At 33.9% G+C, this 22,385-nt stretch overlaps 1 protein-coding gene across 2 annotated transcripts in view; it reads right to left on the bottom strand.

Annotated features, from left to right (window-relative positions):
- Positions 1 to 1,228: 1,228 nt before the first annotated feature.
- LOC136027951 (scoloptoxin SSD14-like) overlaps positions 1,229 to 22,385 on the bottom strand; it is a 125,985-nt gene continuing 104,828 nt past the window's right edge. For both annotated transcript variants that reach the window (XM_065705423.1, XM_065705424.1), the window contains exons 8-11: positions 20,271 to 20,461; positions 16,464 to 16,701; positions 8,265 to 8,378; positions 1,229 to 1,525 (exon numbers count right to left, since the gene is read on the bottom strand). In XM_065705423.1, coding sequence (XP_065561495.1) covers positions 1,379 to 1,525; positions 8,265 to 8,378; positions 16,464 to 16,701; positions 20,271 to 20,461 — 690 coding nt within the window. In that variant the 3' untranslated portion in view covers positions 1,229 to 1,378. The remainder of the gene's footprint in view (positions 1,526 to 8,264; positions 8,379 to 16,463; positions 16,702 to 20,270; positions 20,462 to 22,385) is intronic.

Genomic DNA, 22,385 nt, shown 5'->3' with positions numbered 1-22,385 from the left:
GAGAAAGTAAACAATTTTTTCCATTCGTTTCAATATGGGTCACAAATATTGAATTTCTTACTATAAGGTGTGCGGCTAGGAACAAAGAGCGGTTTCTTGCTAGCAAATAAAACGCGCTCACGAAGAAAAAGGAGACAATTTTTTTGCATTAGGTTCAAGCTGGGTCATAAATTTTATATTTCTTACTATAAGGAGGGTGACCAGGAACAAAATTAGAAGGAACAAGTATTAGAAGATCGCACTCAATGCCCATAATATAGTACCCAGTATAATATAGCATAATATAAGCAATATAATAATTGACATAATATAGTATGATAATACAATATAATATAATATACCAGTATAAAAAAATAGGCCCCAATATAAAATAGTATAATATAGTAAACCATAAAAATCCTGCCCACGGAAAACTTGAATCACCTTTGCTTTCTCGATGTACTTTTAACGATACTCGGTGCCTGTTTCAATTTAAAATAATATAGTACAGCAAAATTTTTTTTCGATAATATTTTAGCTAATTCTTGTGAAAACTCTTATTTTTATTGCAGATAGATAGCATATGAGAGTTTTTCAAAAATTTTTCAACAATTACCCCAATATTGATAGAAGTTTAGAGGATCTCTGTGTATGGGGCAGTTGCCGCATGTTAAAATGAAGTAGAGGGTGCAGCATGCAGTAAATATAAGCAAATTGAATCTACAATTTTCATTTTCCCCATATCTTCATCATCACTACTAACGAGATAATTAACGAACAATAGTTAATAATTTTGCAGTGGCTAAAGTGAGAAAAGTCCAACTTGAACAAATGAAAAATTTAGTCAAATAATTTAAAATTGTGTTAATCAATAAAAGTGTTGTCAAAATTTTGCCTCAGAATTTTTGGGAGTCAGGGCTTCTAGTCAAAATTTTTCCACGGGCATAAGAGAGTCCACAATCGCTATTGCCGTTACTACAAATTTAGAAAATTTGATGTGACTGAATAGGAATTGTTAGATATAAGTCAGAAGGAGGAGAGAGAGTATTCAAAAATAAAACCTTACAAAGAAAGCATTGTCACTACTTATGAAGTTACTAGTACTACTAACAACTCACCTCTGTACCAAGCCGCCTGAGGCAAACACAGCTGCCCAAGCTCCTCCTCCATCCAAACCTTTGAAGTTACATTCTATTATACGATCACATTACCTATGCATGCAATGTGTTTCTTTATTTTCAAATGCAGGTAGTAAATACAGGGCTTTTATTTCAAAAATAGTAAGTCTATTCAAAACAGCGTTGGGAAACTTGGCACACAATTGGAACAGAAACATATAAACAAGTCTTTTAAATAACTATATTAAAAAAATTGAAATTAACAGAGGCAGCATTTAAGACTAGTATCCGTCAACATCTCCACCTTTTCGAAAATCGGAGTTTGCATATATCAGGTCATTTTCTTTTGAAAGTCCAACGACAACTGAACCCCAACCAAGAAACTGAGTTACGTTGTGACCAAAAGTCTCCAACTCATCAACGAAATACTAAAAAAAAGAAATACTAATTAGAAACTAAATAAGATTCTATAAAAGCAAAATATACTATAAATAAAAAAATATACAAAATCTAATATAAAATAAAACCTAAAAAAAATTATATATAACCTATAAAAAAGCATAAATAAAAAGTGCTTGTAAATTCGTCTTTGCTAACATCAAAGGGTCGTCGTACCAAATATGTATTGAATAAGGAATTGGGTATTAACATATATTGAGTACAAAATTGGGCACTAATTGAATACCCAATAAGTACCCAATTAATTTTGAACTTAATGCCTTCATTGATTACCAAAGTTGATGGTGTCAGAAAGGACTAAATGGAGATTACATCCATGCACGCTATCTACACTGATCCACAATGATAAGGTTGCATATCCTCCATTTCTTTAAGATGTTAGTCTCCATTAACGGTAAGTGCAGATTTGTAATGGATGTAAGTGTTTAAATAGTGCATTTCACAGTTAAATTTGTGATGTTGGAAAAATAAAACATTAAAAGACTGATAAACACTAAAAAAAAACTTAAAAAAACACTGTCCAGTGGCTTTGCACACTTTGTAAATCACCACAAGGGAGCAGTAAATGGTGTCAACTACTCACTTTGTTACAATAAGTGGCCAAATCGTTCACAAAATACATAGTAAAGGCTAGTTTTAAAACTTAAAGAGTGTGGGTATCTGCAAGTAGTATATCCGTTACGCCTTTTTGAAACCAAATGATAATGGGTATCTGCAAGTAGTATATCCGTTACGCCTTTTTGAAACCAAATGATTATGGGTATCTGCAAGTAGTATATCCGTTACGCCTTTTTGAAACCAAATGATTATGGGTATCTGCAAGTAGTATATCCGTTACGCCTTTTTGAAACCAAATGATAATGGGTATCTGCAAGTACTATATCCGTTACGCCTTTTTGAAACCAAATGATTATGGGTATCTGCAAGTAGTATATCCGTTACGCCTTTTTGAAACCAAATGATAATGGGTATCTGCAAGTAGCATATCCGTTACGCCTTTTTGAAACCAAATGATTATGGGTATCTGCAAGTAGTATATCCGTTACGCATTTTTGAAACCAAATGATTGCATTGATTGATATCCATCTTGTTTTATTGAAGTTGTGTTGATTTTCAAAGTCCTGGACAGACAAAATTGAGTTTGAGTCTCTGCAAATGCGGTAGATGTTCGTTAGGGTATAAAAAGCTCTACCTTTTTTTCTTCCTCTTTTCTTATTTAAATACCCCAGTTAAATAGTTCAGAACATCAATAGACATAAATGTCGAACCGTAGTTTTTTAGACTTAATAGGTGGCCTGATTTGTCTTTGGACCATAAAATGAAAACATAATAATGCTAAGATTTTCTTTTATCGCATTAATTGAACTAGCAACGCACCCAAAGAAGAGGAGGGACTACCGAAATAATCGCGCTAAAATTTGTCTTACACAAAACTTATTGGAGTCATTGCTATGGCATGCTAAAGAGGAAGGGGTGGATCCAGGATTTCCTTTAGTGGGGGTGGGGGTGCATTATAGGTTGTTTTGATAAACTTGCAAATAAACAAATACCAGCAATTTAAAGGGAGCTTCGACAATTATGTATCAGAGGTAGGTAGTGGAAATGGTCATAAATTTAATCGTAAATCTGGCAAGGATTAAAGTTCTAATGAATCCGTGGAAATTACAATGGTATAAAAATACTGATACAAAAAATAATAAGTTATAAAACCACATCGTCATAAAATAAAAAGTTGTTCACCATCTATAAAAAACAAAAATAATATTTAATATTTTCTGTATAATTTTGTCACCTTTGCACTTCTGATCACTAAAGCGAGTGAGTTAAGCTTATTGTCAAAAAAAGAGTTAAGCTGTATTGTCAAATAATATTTAATATTTTCTGCATAATTTTGTTGCCTTTGCACTTCTGATCACTAAAGCGAGTGAGTTAAGCTTATTGTCAAAAAAAGATCTTGAACTGTCTTTTGGTGTCATACATTCTTTGTGGCTATTTGTATAGTTCAAACCATTTAGCATGTCGCATAACTTTATGGCATAGCTTAATAATTATGATTGTAATGAAGAATTGGAAATGAGGATAAAGATACAACTTGCACATTCGTAAAATATATATATTAATCATTAAATACTAGTTCTTTTGGGGGTGTTACAAGAAAAAAGGGACAAAGAGATATAAATACATTAAAAGATTTAAAATTAGGGTTTTAAGTATAGGCAATAAAGCACTTACTAATCACTATCTCTTTTTTTAAATAGTGTTTTAATAAACAGTGTCAACTTTGACAAAATCTCAAAAATTTACTAATTAGAATTTTACTTTTCATAACAACGCAACATATCTTTCCACTCTTCAAATTTCGATATACTACAACTACTACTGCTACTAACAACTAACCGCAGCACCAAGCCGCCTGAGGCCAACACAGCTACGCACGCTACTCCTCCATCCCAATATAACCTCTCTCTTTACACCCTCCAAGAAAGTTCCCATTTCGTTTAAATCTTTATTTATGACATCCTCCCATCCCAAATGAGGACGACCTACTTTCCATGTAGCCCCAGACGGTTGGCAAAAGGGATAATCTTCGGCAATTTGTCATCCTTCATCCGCAGAGTGTGGCCTAGCGTGGCCATCTCAACCTTTCTTTCATTATAGCCGTAGAAAGCGGGATTGAACCACATTTTTCGTAAAGCCTACTGTGTGAAATACGGTCAGTCAGCCAGGTACCGAGAACCATCCGTAGGCAATTTCTCTGGAAAACATCTATTAAATCTTCATCCGCTTTTCTGAGTGACCATGCTTCAGAGCCATATTTGACCACTGTCATCACTCTAGCTTCGAATATTATAATCTTGGTTTGCAGACTTATCTTCCTATTCTTCCAAACTTTTTTTAACTGTGAAAAAATACCCCGAGCCTTGGCTATTCTACTTTTAAAATCTTCACTGCTCCCACCGTCTTTACTAATAATACTACCAAGGTAAGTGAAGCCGCCCACCTGATCAATCTTTTCTTTACCCAACGTCACCTTTTCATCTTCACTTATTCCTAGGCTTAGTGACTTAGTCTTCTTAACATTAATTTTCAAACATATAATGTAATCAAATATAAGGCCCTTAATGTAATGTAATGAAATATAAGGCCCTTAAAGATAATTCTTAGGCACCTTTTTTCGACTGCCTCAATTTTGTCCAACAATTAAATGGAGATTTCAGGATGCCAAACAGGACAGGTGCAATCGAGGGTTGGGCGTACAAATGACAGGAAAATCCTCAAATAATGTGATTTAGGGCATTTGATTTTTATAAGGAGTTTAAGGAGGGAAAATGCGGAATTTGCACATTTTATGATATCGTTAATACGGCAATCCCATGTTAAGTCGCTTGAGGTGGTAACACCCAGTAATTTCATAGTGGTAACAGACATTTAAGAGGGGATTGGACAGGAGAAAGAATGGGGAGTTTTATATCTATTTATTACGCCGTCGATGTTTACCTCAATATTTAAGTGAAAGTTTATAATGGCTAGTCCTGTCAGTTTGGAGCTCTAAGTTAGTGTTTCCTCTTCTATTTATCCTAAGATATTTAAATAAAGACCAAAATCGTCAGAAAAATATGAACTATACTAAAGATGTATGTAGGTATGTGCTTCAAAGTAATTATATGAGTCGAGATACATAATATATGAGTATGAGTATATGCTAAGTATATGAAAACTAAAACTAAGTATTTGAGTCGAGATACTTTAGAAACAAATTTGGACTATATATTTGCTATTTATGTATTGGTGATTTAAATTCTAAGGGTTTCAAGCTGTGGTAGATTTCTAATTATTGTTTTTTTTAAATCTTGATATTTTCAAATATTCCATTCAAATGTTTAAATATCGATATATCTGTTGAGCACGAAAATAAAAATTCGAAGTTCGGCTCAGATTTAGCATTAAGTAAGAGGATTTTACTGTAAAATTTTGATTTATAAACAACTAATCGTGAAAATCTGAATCAATAGAATTCATCCAAATAAGTATAAAAATCATCAGCGGTACATATAGCAGTTTAGACAATTTTATGGACAAATATATGCAGCCCCTATACAAAAACATAACTATATTTTGTGACTGGTTGGTATTGAGAAGGTGAAAAATTCTAAAGTAATATTGTAGTTGCATTCCGTTTCCGTGGTTAACTCTAGTAGTGGGAATTTCTACTTTTTTTTCAACATTTCATTAGTAAATGATTGAAAAAAATCGATCCCTTTTTTATCGATTTTTTTATCGTAACGATTTTATCGATTTTTTTTATCGTATTTTTTTTTATTACACATCAAGTGAGTTTTTCGTAATTTTTCAAAATAACCCCGATATTGACAGCAGTTCAGAGGATCTCTGTCCATGGGGCACTTGCCCCAGGCACATATATTTTTGGGGCGAAAAGTTACAGTTAAATAAGCTAAACAGTTATAATCATTTTGTTTTCATTTTCTAATAAATGGAAAGATAATAACAATTATTTAGATATTGATATCGAATTATCTACTAAATATTAAAGCACATTAAATTATTACATATACAAGTACTATAGGAAAAACGGAATATAATTAAACTGTTATTTCACAGATTCCTCAAATTCTGATTTCACAAGACATGTTTTGATCTTATGCCTCATGATGAGAAATTGTAAAAATAATAGAAATTTTCATTTAAAATGGTGTGAATTTAATTAAAAATAGGGTAAATTGATGGGGTGATCTAGGTGGGGTCTAGAACCCGTGTTCATATTATGAAAAAGTATAATAATGAGACCAAAATTTGTTCTCCAGGGACCTGTTTTCATGTTGAATGTTGGGATGGAAAATGTTCAAAATGTTTAATATTCAATGTAATTGTAATTGTGATATGTAATTATGATCAATTATGATCACATATTTGTAATTGTGTAAATTGATGGGGTGATCCAGGTGCTCCAGAATTGTCAATTGCTATACTACTATCGAGGAAAGAGGAAAAGTAAAAAATATTTGTGGAACTATAATTGTTATAATCACATGAATTTTATACTTATAATTATCATAACCACTAATATAGTCACTGACAATATTTTGGGTTAAGTCACAAAAGTGACTCGAGACTCGGGTCGAAAATGCCTATTGCATTCAAATGCAAAAAATATATATGTGAGCGATAGCTACTGGACTATTGATGCCCCCTCAAACGTGTTTCTTTTAGATAAATTTCGCCTATTTTGTTTCTCCTCTTTGTAGAAGAGCCGTGCTTGATATTGTAAAGTTGTCATCCATTATTAACCCCTATCCCAGGAGCCTCACCCGTAAGTTTCAGACTGACTTGTGAAGGCAACACTCAGTCTTAAAAGAGTGAGAGTCACCCAGTAACCCACTACTTGCTGGCCATTGGCACTTGATCATCAGAGCTTACACTACCAAGATAGTTTTATACTCCCACTTTGGAATGTTCCTCAAGGGATCATTTCTTGTATCTTGGTCAGCATTTTGTACATCCATGGATTTGAACCCCAGCTCGGAAATAACTTTTTTAGTCATTAGTGCCTTCAGTGTATCCAATTTCGGCAGAGTATTCCACAAAATACCCTTCCTGACAGCCAGGCACTGGACAGGACAGTCAGTGGCTTGGCGGTGACTAAAATTACCAGCAGTAGGCCCCTATTCGTACCTGCTACCGTCAATCTACCATAAAATTTTTTCCCCACTACCCCTTAGCACGGTCAGTGGCTTGACGGTGACACAAATTAACAGCAGTAGACCCCTATTTGTGCCTGCGACTGTCAGGTGTACCATGAAAAGTTTTTCCCCACCATCCCTTAGTACGGTCAGTCGCTTGACGGTGACAAAAATTAACAGCAGTAGACCCCTATTTGTACCTGCTACTGTCAGGTCTACCATAAAAAGTTTTTCCCCACCACCCCTTAGTACGGTCAGTGGCTTGACGGTGACAAAAATTAACAGCAGTAGACCCCTATTTGTACCTGATACTGTCAGGTCTACCATAAAAAGTTTTTCCCCACCACCCCTTAGTACGGTCAGTGGCTTGACGGTGACAAAAATTAACAGCAGTAGACCCCTATTTGTACCTGCTATCGTCAGGTCTACCATGAAAAGTTTTTCCCTACTACCCCTTAGAACGGTCAGTCGTTTTACGGTGACAAAAATTAACAGCAATAGACCCCTATTTGTACCTGCTACTGTCAGGTCTACCATGAAAAGTTTTTCCCAACCACCCCTTAGTACGGTCAGTGGCTTGACAGTGAGAAAAATTAACAGCAGTAGGCCCCTATTTGTACCTGCTACTGTCAGGTCTAACATGAAAAGTTTTTCGCCACCACCCCTTAGTACGGTCAGTGGTTTGACGGTGACAAAAATTAACAGCAGTAGGCCCCTATTTGTACCTGCAATTGTCAGGTCTACCTTGAAAAGGTTTTCCCTACTACCCCTTAGAACGGTCAGTGGCTTGACGGTGACAAAAATTAACAGCAGTAGGCCCCTATTTGTACCTGTACTGTCAGGTTTACCATGAAAAGGTTTTTCCCACTACCCCTTAGTAAGGTCAGAAGCTTGACGGTGACAAAAATTAACAGCAGTAGGCCCCTATTTGTACCTGCTACTGTCAGGTCTACCATGAAAAGTTTTCCCCACTACCCCTTAGTAGAGGATAGTAAAATAAATAGATTACCGGAGTGAATCCAGATTCATATTGCAGGTTCATCGGAAATATCTGATGATGAATACGTTTTGCATCGATAGCAGATTTGATATCATCACCAAACCAAAGATTTCTTAGTAATACCTAAAAAAAATAAGCTGTTACTTTTGAACAGTTAAACCAATGATCAAGACGTAACAAAAATCAGAGAAAACATTTATCATAAAAATACAATACTTGAAACTCTCAACGAATATAAACAAAAACGTGGTGGGTCAAGAAGGGGAGGATAAATATGGTTCAGATCTATTCTTAAAACATTTCTCTCTGTGTTCAACGTCCCTAAAGAAAATGATATCTAAGCTTTTTAAGAAATTAAAAATTCAAGTATTTTAATTTATTACTGAAAACTTTAACCCTTAATAACATTTAAAATTTAATTCAGAGTTATTTAGTGATCGGTTATGAAATAATTGAAAGAAAAGACTACCATGACTCGAAGAAGTTTTAGTAACTTTCTTATACTTTTACTAGGGTGTGTGAAATTTTTTGGGCTAAATTATTGTAATTTATTTAAACAATATTAAAGTATTAAAAATCTTTTCAATATTGTAAAAACCAGTTAGGATTGACACCTTCAGACATTTGAGCTGATTCCTAAAGGTATTTACATCCAGTTCAACTAATTTCTTTAAAATATGGAAGAACGCTCGTTCAAAACGCGTTTGCTTACCCTATTTCTATTCTTTAGAAATAGCACAATGATTCTTGAAGTAAATTTTCTTCTCGAACCAAGAAAAAAAAAACTAAAACTCCCGTGAAAAATAAGTGGGCTTGATAATAGACACGGTAGCATATTTATTTTAGTTTTTACCTTTAACACTTGCAAATAAATTAAATCTACACACTTCCGTGAGAAAAACTCATAAGAGCTTGCAGTTGCGCGAAAGTTGACGTCACTACTTACCAATTAATTCAGATAATTATATAAACTATTATAAATACGAAAAAATAAATATTTTAAAAAGTATATACTAAAATTATGAATTAAAAACCACTGAATCAAAAATAATAATAGAGAAATAAAAATACGGAAGACTGATCAAACAGTTCGTGGTGACAAACTTTAAATATAGAGCGACCCGGCTCAATAGTAACCAAAATCTAAAAGACGGGATTTTGATACCAATAGATATATCAAAAGAATTGGCTTATTATGTTGATCCTAAATATATAAGTTTCGTTAAGTTTAATCTTACCCATCAAATCGAACGAGCCTGAGAAAATTTGTCTGGTTTTTGAAAAGAGGGGTAAAGACCCCCTAAAAGTCACAAAATTCTAACGAAAATCACACCATCAGATTCAGCACATTAAAGAACCCTACTGTATAGGTTTCAAGCCCTTATCTGCAAATATGTGGAATTTGTAATTTTCGACTGAAGAAAGATCACGGGTGCGTGTTTATTTCTTAGTTTTTTTTTCAGGGGCGATCGTATCATCCCAGGGGGCATAGAGCACCGGGAGAGAACTAATTCTAACGGAAATGAAAAGTTCTAGCGCCCTTCATAACTTATAAAATATTGGAAGGCAACTAGGCCCCCTCTCACATCATTTTGTCAAAAACTCCTTACAAATTCAGTTTCCAAAATTTTGAGATAGCCATTTTGCTGAGCATAGTTGAAAGGCTGAATAACTATGTCTTTGGATATACTATGACCCCCCCCCACTCAGCCGCTGCGAAAAGGTCTTTAAATTGTAAAGTGTACCCATTGTATACGTATAGTATTTGTTATTGTGAAGTGTGCATACATTTTTTGGGTGGGGAGGGGATTTCGAATTTTCTGCTAGGGGATTTCGAAAGGGGGGAATTTTCCATGCAAAAGGAAGAATTCCCATACGAAATTTTTTTTTGTCTTGCTTTCTCTTTACCGGTTCAATTTTACGTGTGAAGATGTTATGGCTTATTGTCTGGGGTAAATTTTCAACAGGATTGAATTGTCCAGAGGATGTTTCCATGGGAAAAGTGATTTTCCGTGGAGGTTGAGCTCAATATCCTAGTGTTATTATTATTTTTTTTTTTTAATCAGAAATTAAGTAGAAACATTTTTTTTTCAACTGAAAGCCAGGAGCAATATTAAAACTTAAAACGAACTAAAATTATTGCGTATATGAGAGGGGTTGCCCCAACCTCCACACCTTGCTCTTTGCGCTAAAGTTTAAATATTGTGCCAATTTTAATAACGACTCCTGAAATACAAGGGTCATTCAATTACAACAATAAGTAATTTTTTTAAAGTGCCAAAAAACTTGCGTTGAATAGCGAGGTGATGAGGAGGGGGCAGACCCCCTCATATACGTAATAGTTTCTGTTCATTTTAAGGTTTAATGTTGCTTCTTACTTTCAGTTGAAAAAACTTGTTCCTCAAATATACTTTTTTCAAATTTGTGCCTATGGCTCATGAAATTTATTTCACTTAAGTATTTAATGGCTTTTCCACATTTTTAAGGATTATTTATTAGTAAGAAAAAATATAATAATGAATAATATATAATTAATAAATAAATATAATACTAAATATAACAATAATATTTAAAAAAGTAATAAATAAATATATGTAATAGTTTCTGTTCGTTTTAAGTTTTACTGTTGCTTCTTACTTTCAGTTGAAAAAACTTTTTTTTTCATTTTCATAATTAACAAATCTAACCTCTGTCACTTATCAACACTTAAAAATCCTCAAATATACTTTTTCGAATTTGTGTCTATGGTTCATGAAATTTATTTCATAGAAGTTTTTAAAGGCTTTTCCACATTTTATTAAACATGAGGATTAAGTATTAGTAAAACAAACGATTATAATCATAAATAATCAATAGGTAAAACACCACTAGCTGCACATCCCAGTTATAAAAATCGAGATACAGTCAGTGTTTCCACTTCTATCGATTTTTCGGGAGATCTACCGAGTTCCCTATGCATCTCTCAACAAAAAAGAAGATCCCGAAACTACCAAAAATCTACAGAAAACTCTGAATCTCCGGAAAATATTACTTTGTGTTAGTGGTAATTCTTTCTTTTTGATATGGCTGTTGTCTGTGTTATTTTAGGGTTTTTTGAAGGGAGCTGACGGCGCAATTATACACTTTTCTTACGCACGGAGTTTTCAAAATCCCAACGTTTTCTGCTTTTACGATGATCAAGGAAGGGTTCCCTCCCCGATGCCATTTTCTGGTCAAGGGGAACTGAAGCCGAAGATTCTTTCATTGATCTTTAAAGCTCCTTCAAGGGCTACAAGGTTTGTGTTTATTTCAATTCATAAACTAACCACAAGGGTCTACCAATGGTGTCAACATGCACCAAGAATCTGCTTTTGAAGTTCCCCTGCTTAGTCCCCCCTCGAAACAGAGTCAACTTTGACAAAAATTGATCGACGAAATCCCACTTTTTTTTCCGGAATCGCTCTCTGAGTTTTTAGAATGTGGTACTTTATTCGCAAATCGCTCAGACACCTCCAAAAACGTAACACAAAATGAAAAACAGTTCTTCTGAAAATTCTACCGAACCCTGAGAGCCATCCACCCATTTTCTACCGAAAATCGCCGATGTTTTCCAGATTGTTTGAAAAGAAAAGTGGAAACACTGGATACAGTTCAAAGTATTAGGCAACAAACGAGTGAATTATTGAAAATCAATAGTATGTGAAACAGTTAAGATAAGCTATTGATAATAGCTAAAATAATGAAAATAACTAACTGGAATTTTTCCAGTTAGTTTTCAGTTGACAATCTTAATATATTTGTGTCTTTAAGGGTTAGATAATTAATATGGTAGGTGTACAGTCAGCTCTGTATGCAAGAAGATGTAAAAGGTTGTGAATAAGGACAGTGATCTGGAAACAGATAATTAAACGCCACTCAGTACCTACTACTTGCTCGTGAATTTGACAAATGACAGCTACAGAATGAGAAAAACAATAGCATTTTCCTGTCGGATGCTTGGCCAAGCAAGGGGAGATTAAATAACGTACCTAAATTATGGAATTTCCCAGCCCATTGAAAATTTTATTATTTTGAACTTTTTTCTGACGTGTTTACTAAATAAGTACTCCTTATTAATTTATTTCAACTGGTTTTCTTTTATCTCGTCATGATTGGAAACACATTAGTTAAAACACATATTTTTTCCCGGATAAAACTAGATAAAAGTTTTTTGTTAACTCCTCTTGCTAAAAGGGCACCCAAAGAAGGTAAGAGGGGGAATCCTAGCGTATGCTTTCCCCCTCTCATCCTAGAAGGGTGAAAGCAAACACAAGGTTCCATACTTTATAATGTTTGGGTGAAAAGCTGAATTCTGTGGCATTTTTTTTATTCTTTAAAGAAATTTCTAAAAAAAGTCTGCTTTTTGGCAGATTATTTTTTTTAACCTTAATAATAGCTACAAAAAAAATTCAAACCTTAGCATTAAGATTAATTTTTTCGGACTCCTATGTGTCGTCCGCAAGGACCTTAGAATACTATAGATACCGAATGGCACTATTTTGGGCAGTCTCCACGTACCCTGTCTTCTTGGCTAAAATAGACCTTACGCCATAAAACCTACCCTTTGACTTGCAAAATTTAATACAAAAATCTAAAAAAAAAATTTTTTTCAATCCCAACACTAAAACATAGGCACCATAAAGATGCCGACAAGTATAGCTAATAGCGTACATTCTAGTAGATGTTTAAGCAACTCGAGCTTTCCAGCTTCATTTTACAATTATTTGGATGATAGTCATAGAGGGTCTTAGGCTTCACCTATTTTCATATTACCAAACAAGGACACTTTTCAGACGTAAGCTCATTCACCTCACTCACAAAAATATTTTATTCGAAACCTTTTTGTTATGTTTGAAGCTTTTCTGGAAAGAATATTTTTTCAATCTTCGCCTTCATTAAAAAAAAAAAAAAAAAAAAAAAAAAAAAAAAAAAAAAAAAAAAAAAATCCCATCCCAAAAAACGTACCATTTAAAAATCTTAATTTTTTTAGGGGAGGGGGGTAAAAACACATTACTATATAGAGCTTCCGTTCATCTTCTAAGACAAAAGTCATTAAAGTAATCTTTCATTTATATACCGATCTGTATAGCCTACCAAGATACATACAGCATAAAAAAAACTCAAACGAATTGCAAGTCATGATTTTTTTATTTGTCAAATTAGCCAATCATGGACATCAACCACTGGTAATCTAAGTCAATTTTGTTTTTTAAGGTAATTTTGCCGATATTTGGGCTCTAGCGCTATAAGTTAATTTTGTTTTTCAAGGTAATTCGGCCGATATTTGGGCTCTAGCACTATAAGTTAATTTTGTTTTTCAAGGTAATTTTGCCGATATTTGGGCTCTAGCGCTATAAGTTAATTATGTTTTTCAAGGTAATTTTGCCGATATTTGGGCTCTAGCACTATTAGTTAATTTTGTTTTTCAGGGTAATTTTGCCGATATTTGGGCTCTAGCACTGTAAGTCCATTTTGTTTTTCAAGGTAATATTGCTGATATTTGGGCTCTAGTACTATAAATTAATTTTGTTTTCATGGTAATTTTGCTGATATTTGGGCTCTAGCACTATAAGTAAATTATGTTTTTCAAGGTAATTTTGCTGATATTTGGACTCTTGCACTAAAAGTTAACTTTGTTTTTCAAGGTAATTTTGCTGATATTTGGGCTTTAGCACTATAAGTTAATTTTGTTTTTCAAGGTAATTTTGTTGATATTTGGGCTCAGCACTATAAGTTAATTTTGTTTTTCAATGTAATTTCGTCAATATTTCGGCTCTAGCACTATAAGTTAATTTTGTTTTTCAATGTAATTTCGTCAATATTTCGGCTCTAGCACTATAAGTTAATTTTGTTTTTCAAGGTAATTTTGCCAATATTTGGGCTCTAGCACTATAATGTTTTTGACTGTGCATTTATACATCCTTAAATAGCAAAAAGAAAAATTGGCATATTTTTGACTTCACCCCATACACCTCAATCATCAAATGTTTCATCTCAGAAGCTTTATTATGTTTAACACTCTTAGGGCAAAGAGACATTGTTTTTTTAATTGTTGCCCTCACTTAACAATATTTTTTTGAGCATTACTTTCAAGAATAATTTCTGAATTCTCGTACTGATTCTCGTTCAGAATTTCCGTACTGATTCTCTTTCATTTATATACAAAGCCTGTATACCGATTTGTATGGCCTATTGAGATGGCCTAGCGTAAAAGAAGGTTCAAATGAAAAACGCGTCAGGATTTCTTGGGTTTTCAAAACAGCCAATCATCTACATTACACACATGGGTAAACCAAACAAATTTGGATTGTATTTGTATTTTTTTTTTTTACCGAGGATTGAATTCTTGTAATACAAATCCTTCTGATGCATCGTAAATAATACAACAGCCAAGAGCTCATATGGCACTTATGACAAGGTCGGAAGAGCCAACATTTTGCAATGTTATCGCTGTGAAGTTGTTTTTTTTTTAGGCTACCATGGTATGCACCAATGCGCACGAATTCTGCCTCTGAAGCTGAATAGGTTGCTATATATTTTTTTGATCGGCTTAAATCCATCGCTTGATTTAGCTCCTCCTACGCTTGCTGGCCCATACTATAGCAAATTCCAAATTCAATCACCATTAAACGTGATCCAATCTGACACTTTTGGTAAAAGTGTTAGTCGAGGCCAGATATTTTAAAGAAGGTTTTGAAACTAACTAAAATTAATTCTAAAAATGGTAGAGCAAGAAAAAAACTTATACAAATTGTCTCAGTCAGGAAATAATAATTAATAATTTATTTGTTACCCGCTTGTTATTGACACATTAAGCGGAGTAAAAACATTAAGGAAAGAAAAACAAAATAGCACAAACAATACAATTAATACAGTCTAATCAAAGGGTGGTAAGGGCCCAAGCGTTGACAAGCCTAAGCACCTAATCTAGCATAGAGTTTTTTATAAACAAAAATAATATCAGTGGCACAAAACTTTCTTATAATCTTCTGATTTCTATAAGAACGCGGCAGATACAATAAATATTTACAATAACGAAAATACAGAACTCTTATACCCTGCAAATCTTGATTATTAAAAAGCGGGCGCAAACCGGAAAGAAATAATATAGAATGATCGCAATATGTAGAATAAAGTCTGGATAAAGCCTTTCGTGAAAATCTGCCTCTGTTCGGGACAATTTTCGCGTACCCTTTTTTAAGTTTACTTTTAATATCATTTAGCCCACAAGATCAAAAAGCCGATAAAGATGAACAAATACTAATACCAAGCCACCGAATCGAAGAAACAAGCTTAACTGAAAAATAACCACAATCAAGATCACTACTTTGATGCTTAGCATTAAAAACTAAATATTCACATTTTTCAGCATTAAGTTTGAGGCCGATCTAATCAAAAGACTTAGAAACAAGCTGGGTCGACTTAATTAGGCTAGATTTAGTGCGGCTGATCAAAAGTAAATCATCTGCATATGCAATATACGAAAGATTAGTTAGGCCTAAAAACATGATGGATTAATACGTGGCAAAACAGAATAAAGACAAGCATTAAAAAGATAAGGGGATAAGCCTCCTCCTTTCCTAAGACCAGAACGGATGGGGATATTACCAACGAAGGTGTCACCTGACTTGAGTCGAACATATGAATTAGCATACCAAAAACGAAGAGTAGATATAGTAGACACATTTGCACCAAGTTGGAGTAAAGAATACCAAAGTTGGCTATGGCATATTGAATCAAAAGCTTTTGAAACATCGAGTGCACAAAAATGAACCTCAAAACCATTTTTAAAATAAAATATTAAAGTAATTTAATTAAAAATAATTAAAGTAGGTTTAAATGAACCTACGACCTTTGAAGTTGAGTCCCCTGCGCTACGCTGGCTTTCAAGGAAACATTTTTTAGATTTTTTTTCTAATTTTTGCGAATTAATCGTCTCTTAAAAGATTGCCGGAGCGGGGAAACGATTATTTCTAATTTAATCTGGTCAACTTTCATTGTCATAGCTTATCTTGAAGCGCCCGAACTAGCAAAACTGGGACAAACAGACCGACTGAACGACAGACCGACAGAAATTACCATTGCTATATGACACTTGGCGGACGAGCAAGTGCCATGAAAAAGAAGAAAAAACAAGTTACATTTCTGGCTTTGCATGGAAAATAAGAAAAACTCTGCTACATTACTTACGTATGCCGTGGCAGAGGTAATCTTAGTGCCACCAGCAGCACCAACTACTAGCCGAACTTGACCATCCTTAACTACAATAGTAGGTACCATTGACGACAAGGGTCTTTTCCCTGGTTTTATAAAGTTAGCTTCTGATGGTGGAATACCAAAAGCATTTGTAATATTAGGCGCAGAGAAATCGTCCATTTCATCATTCAAAATTATACCTGTGGACTCTGAGATGTAACCTGCACCAAAACTAAAAGAGAGAAACAAGAGTCTAAAAGAAGGTAAAAAAGCATAGGAGAGCGATAAAAAGAAAGTCTTCAGAGCGAGAAAAAGAGAGTATAAAAGAAGGTAAAGAAGCATAGGAGAACGGAAAAAAGATAGTCCTTAGCATTAACATGTGCTTGCGAGGACTTAATTTCCCTAGAACAGTTATTTTTTATACGCAACTGTTATATTTTCGGATCAAATATTGACCGGAAAATTCATGCATTAATCCAAATAGGGCAAAAAGGGGCGAATAATCCACAGGGTTCAAACTTAGGTGAATTCACGTGCGCAAAGATTCGTATGTCCAACCACCCAGAAATATCATGATTTAACCAATTATTAGCAATTTGATGTGGTATGTCTAAATATAATATAAATAAATAATATAAATAAATAAAAATATATATAAAAAAATGAATATAAGCTGAATGATAAAATTCAGATTTATCCATCGCATAAATTTCAGCTGTATTTTAAGAAGCAATTATTAAAGCTTGTTTATTAATGTTTGTTTGATATTTTTCTTGATGTGTTTTGTTTTTGTCTCCACGATGGGATGTCTCCCACGCCCCTCCTGCACAGCATTTCTTTTCTCCCTTCATTGTTTTTCTTCCTTGTTTTTTAGTTTTTCCTTGCTACTTTTTTTGGTTTTTGCTATTATTACTATTATTATCACGAGATGTTTTGTTATGTGTATGTTATGTTATTTACATACCCAGCCTTACGAGCTCTGCCCTCTGTTGGGGGTTAATGTTTTTTTATTTTTAAGTATATTAAATAAAGTATCTATTTATCTATATATCTAGCTGAGATTGAGCCGCAAAACAGAAGAGTTACATTCCATTTCACAAGTGCCAATTTACTCATGGTAATCTCTGTCATTCAATTCTCCGTCTTCGAATTAAATTAATAGTATCAAAATTAATTATCAAATTAATCAAATTAATAGCAGATTTCATTGCATGATCAGGCGATATGCAACTGAATTTGGAATTTCGGCTCTTCATATCGAACAGTCTATAGCAAAATGCCTATATACCCCTGGGTAAAGTCTTGCATCTCTGCCAGATACCCAATCAAGAAAATCTCGTGTCTATTATGACCACAGGCTACAAAATAAGGAAGTTTTTGGAGAACTCTGGCAAGATGGCCATCCCGATCTCCAGATCTTCTACTGTGAAAAAATTGCCACAAAATCATTATAATATCTTTTTGCAGTTTTCAGGACCTGTGAATTTTTGAGCAGGCACAGGAATTCTCAAACCTTTCCAACCAGGGTGATATTGTGTCGAGTTTATCCTTAAGATACCGAAGGTTCTCATAAGTGGGAGTATCCTCTCTTGTATTTTTCAAATTATTCAGTAAGTCTCCAGTTTCTTTGAAAATAGTAGCCTTAGGCTTGATAAATCATCTGATTTGACGCGAGAATCTTCAAAGGCTTACCAGTAAAAAATAGATATAGCATCAAGAACTAAGGCATGGATTGAGAGGGTTTCATAATGTGGTTCCCCACTGATCATTCCCTTTTCGGTTCCTTCTAGCAGAATTCCAACCTTATAAAACAGCTCTTACAGTGATGTGCACTGGTGTAAACAAGAACACGTCATTGTACGACCAACAACACCCATAAAATTCATTAAAATGTAAAGACCCCAAATTCTGGAAAAAACGTCACGACATGCTGCCACATATTTCACTCTTAAGTCATGCACGATTTCGTATACAGTCTGGTCGCATGTGAAGTTCTCTGGAAGTTTTCAGGAAAGTCTTAGTGACTTCTTCCGCGACTGCTGGGCTAGAGGGATAGTGTGGAACTTTTAATAGTTACCTGACCTTGGTAATAGGAATATCAGCCTTCTTGTCATATTATACAGCTGAGAAACATTTGAAACCAGAATATGGTTAAGATTCATCTGATTCACTTGACAAAATCATGAGTTCTGTCAGCCACACTCTACAAAGAACTAAGATTCAAGCCAATGAGATCTTCGTATTTTGCTGTCATCCCCATCTTCAATTCAGCTACACCTTACCAAACTTTCCTGGCTAAAAAAAAATTTGAAGATGACAGGGAAGGTTTCATGTTCAATATTTGGATTATTTTAGAATCATCATATTCTAAATCACTGATTTACCGTCAGTAATTAATTTCTTGCATCAGACTCCATTCAATCAGCAACAACATGATAGCTTTGACGGATTTTCTTCTATTTAACCAAGTCACAGAGATCTACCGGGGCAGGCTCATTCATGCTGGATTATACCTATGATTATATGAGCCAAAAACTTGATCACTCTGCTTCTTCGCTAATAGTTCAAACACGAAAAGGATTGGAGAATTTCTGGATCACTTACTTTTTAGAAAGACAGAATTCCTACAAGTCCACTAAAAACATACACCTTATAACTGCGAATTTTTAATATGAATCAAGGTTATCCCTGAAACGCTATAAATCATGTTATCTTTTTTGTTGATTTGTAAAAATTACTATTGAACGGTACAAGATAAAACAACTTTGGAAAACGAATATTGAACATTATTTAATTTTCTTTAATTTGACCAGTAATTAAGTAATTTTGGAACAGTTTGAATTTTTTTTTAATTGATTAAAAAAAATTGTCACTCGAGATCTATTTTTAGGGACTTTGAATGAGTGGAGACTTACATCAGATGGCATTCACAAACCTTCTGCTACTTGCTGGACACCCAAAACCTTCTTTATCAGCCTTCCTTACGTTTTGCTACCTGACTGTTATTTCATATTTTTCGTTATTTCATATTTTTCACTATAACAGCGAGATTAAAAATAAATAACTTACTAAATATTAAATTACTTACTAAAATGATTCAACTTTTTAGAAATAAGAAATTGAATTTAATTTCCTTAAAAATTTCCTTGAAATACCTGAAAAAAACAATTTTAAGCACAATATCGACCCTTGAAGAAGATACATTTTTTTTTATTATTTTTTGCTTCATAAAAGGGTTAACAAACTTAGGTCAACTATTTGATTACATTTTAATTTTTCAAAAATTATATAATCCACAGATATTGATTCATCATGCTCCAATTGACCAAAGGGTGAATATTTACAGGCCTAGCCTATTAACGGAGTACTCAGATAGCTCAGAAACAAACCTATCCCTATAATCACAATTTCATACTGTTGATTCTTTAATTTATCAACATCAATTCAATTTAGGCCTATAGGTAAATTTCTTCAGCCAGATTGATGCTAACAGAGTTATATAAAGCGGTAAATGCATCATCTATGAGGTCTTCATAGGGCTTAAAATTAAATTTGCCATGGAAGCAAATGCTATATTTAGATTCAAGATGAAATTCTGTTTTTAGAGGTAAGTTTGTTTGTTAGCTAACTGAATATTCTATTGCATATATATCTACTGAATAAATGATTTATAAATTCTCAAACCTTCTGCAGCCTGCTGATCGCCCAAAACGTCCAATATCAACCTCTCTCTCGTTTGGCCACCTGACTGTTATTTCACATTTTTCATTATAACAGGAAGATTTGAAAAAAATAACTTACTAAAGATTAATTGTTGCTGTAAGAGCAACAGCGTTGCCATATTCATCAATGATAGATATATGAGAAGTTCCATGATCATCAGGCTGATAGACTTCAGCACCATAGTAACTAGGATCATTAAAAGTTTGGGTGTCAGAAATGTTTTCTCGTGTTTCAGCAGCAAACTCTTCTGATGTAAGCAGCTTGACTAGCTAAAAAGATAGAATCAATTAATATAGTGTGAATTTACCAATAGTAGCTTGTAATAAGTTACCCTCAGCCTTTGGAGGGTTGCCCGTTCTTACTAATCATAATGCTTACGCTGAATGTAGGTGGCGCCGGTCCTTATAATCGTTGAAGGCAGCTGCTCGCTTGAAAACTCAATCAACATAGATTCAATCATCAACAGCAACTCAATCAGTCAATTAACATGGTGCAAGCATATGATTACAGATATATTTATTCTGGGGGAGGGGTTCCAAAAATAACAGATGAAATTTAAAAGTTTGAAGCAATGTATCGGAAACCAAAGCTTCGCCATACCTCCCTGGTATATACCTCCCTGGTATATACCTCCCTGGTATATTCCTGAACTAATGTGGTTATCCAGAGGAATGAAGATTTGTTTAATGCGGAAGCAAGGAAACAAATAAAAATGTAACTGTACTACAAAATCGAAAATAAAAGAAATAATTAGAATTGATTCAATCCTATTTTCATATATAATTCTCCTTCTGTCGCAGTCAGTGCTGTCAGTGACTCAGAAAAGTTCTGTTTTTGACCTACTCTAGGCAGGGAAGTAATTGTTAAAGTGACGACCTGTACATTCGAAAACAAAGTTGAAGGGCGAATCGAACGGTAGGGCTACTTGGTTATTATGCTGTTCAGTTTAGTAGAGCCTACGGAGAAGAATCTAAACCTGGGTTTTATCTGATTTCTGTCAAGTCTAGTTTATCCCATTTCTGAAATAAACTCTATAGTAACAAATTTTTTTCTTTGTTACACTAAGAAATTTTTTTTCTCAATTAATGTTTGTAGAAACTTCTAGTTTAACTCAATACAAGACCCCGCTCCTAATAGTATCTGGTTGCAGCCTTTGCTATACATAAAATTTGATAATTTTACTGGTTCACACTGAAATATTTAAAAAAGTTTATAGCTCCTTAAGGATTGTCATTTCTCTTTTTTTAGTGAATTAATTCAAAAATTTAAGAATATAAATTCCCAATGTTCTCTTGAGGTCTATCTAATTAAAACATGGTAAGGTAGACCAGCTTGATCAAGCAATTCATGGTAAAGAACTGTAAATAAACAGCGGCATGGGGTAATAGCAGCTCTAAAAAAGGAGCTTCGATAACGGCACATACAAAAAGAAATAGCTTCATATGACGATTCAAATATATAAGATTAATCAATCTTAAAGTTATCCATCAAAAACTACAAGCCTAAAAAAATTTGGTTTATTTTCATGAAAAAAAGGGGAAGCCCCCCCCCCCCACCAAAAGAGCATCTTGGAAAAAAATACACAATCAAATTCACCATATCAGAGAAAGCTACTGTTGAGATTAGTCGTATCAACAAAAATGTGAAATTTTGTTTTGTTTGTCGAGAGAGAAGACCACAGATACGTCTTTATTTTTTCCCCATGGCTATCATATCGAGGGAAAGCTTTATTTAATTAAGTTAATCTGTATGATGTTCGATAAAATTGTATACAGTGATGTATAATTACGTTCCAAGTATAATTACGAGGCCGTTGAGTCAGTGTTAGGTGGGGGGGGGTAGTGATTCATCGAAAACTAGATTTTATACGTAAACTTTCCAAATTTCCACGAGCCTTCAGATAAATGTATAAGAGGACTTGAGGTAGGGGATAGATATTAATCTCTAATCTCACTTCATTTAGAATAGGCCAGAATATCGGTACTGTGGAGTGATGCCTTCCCTCCAATTACAAAAAAATGCTCTGTAGCATTTGCATATTCTGCGGTTTGACTCTTTCTCTCAACTCTACTTTTTAAAACAGTAAAAAAAAATTAGCGTAAAGAGCAGGGCGTTAAGGAGGAAACAGCCCCTTTCATATACGAAGTAATTTCTGTTCATTTTAAGTTTTAATATCGCTCCTTACTTTCAGTT

Source organism: Artemia franciscana, chromosome 6 (assembly GCF_032884065.1).
Source record: "Artemia franciscana chromosome 6, ASM3288406v1, whole genome shotgun sequence".
Lineage (NCBI taxonomy): Eukaryota > Metazoa > Arthropoda > Branchiopoda > Anostraca > Artemiidae > Artemia > Artemia franciscana.
Note: the sequence above shows the minus strand (reverse complement) of the source record. Positions and strands in the feature narration are given on the sequence as shown.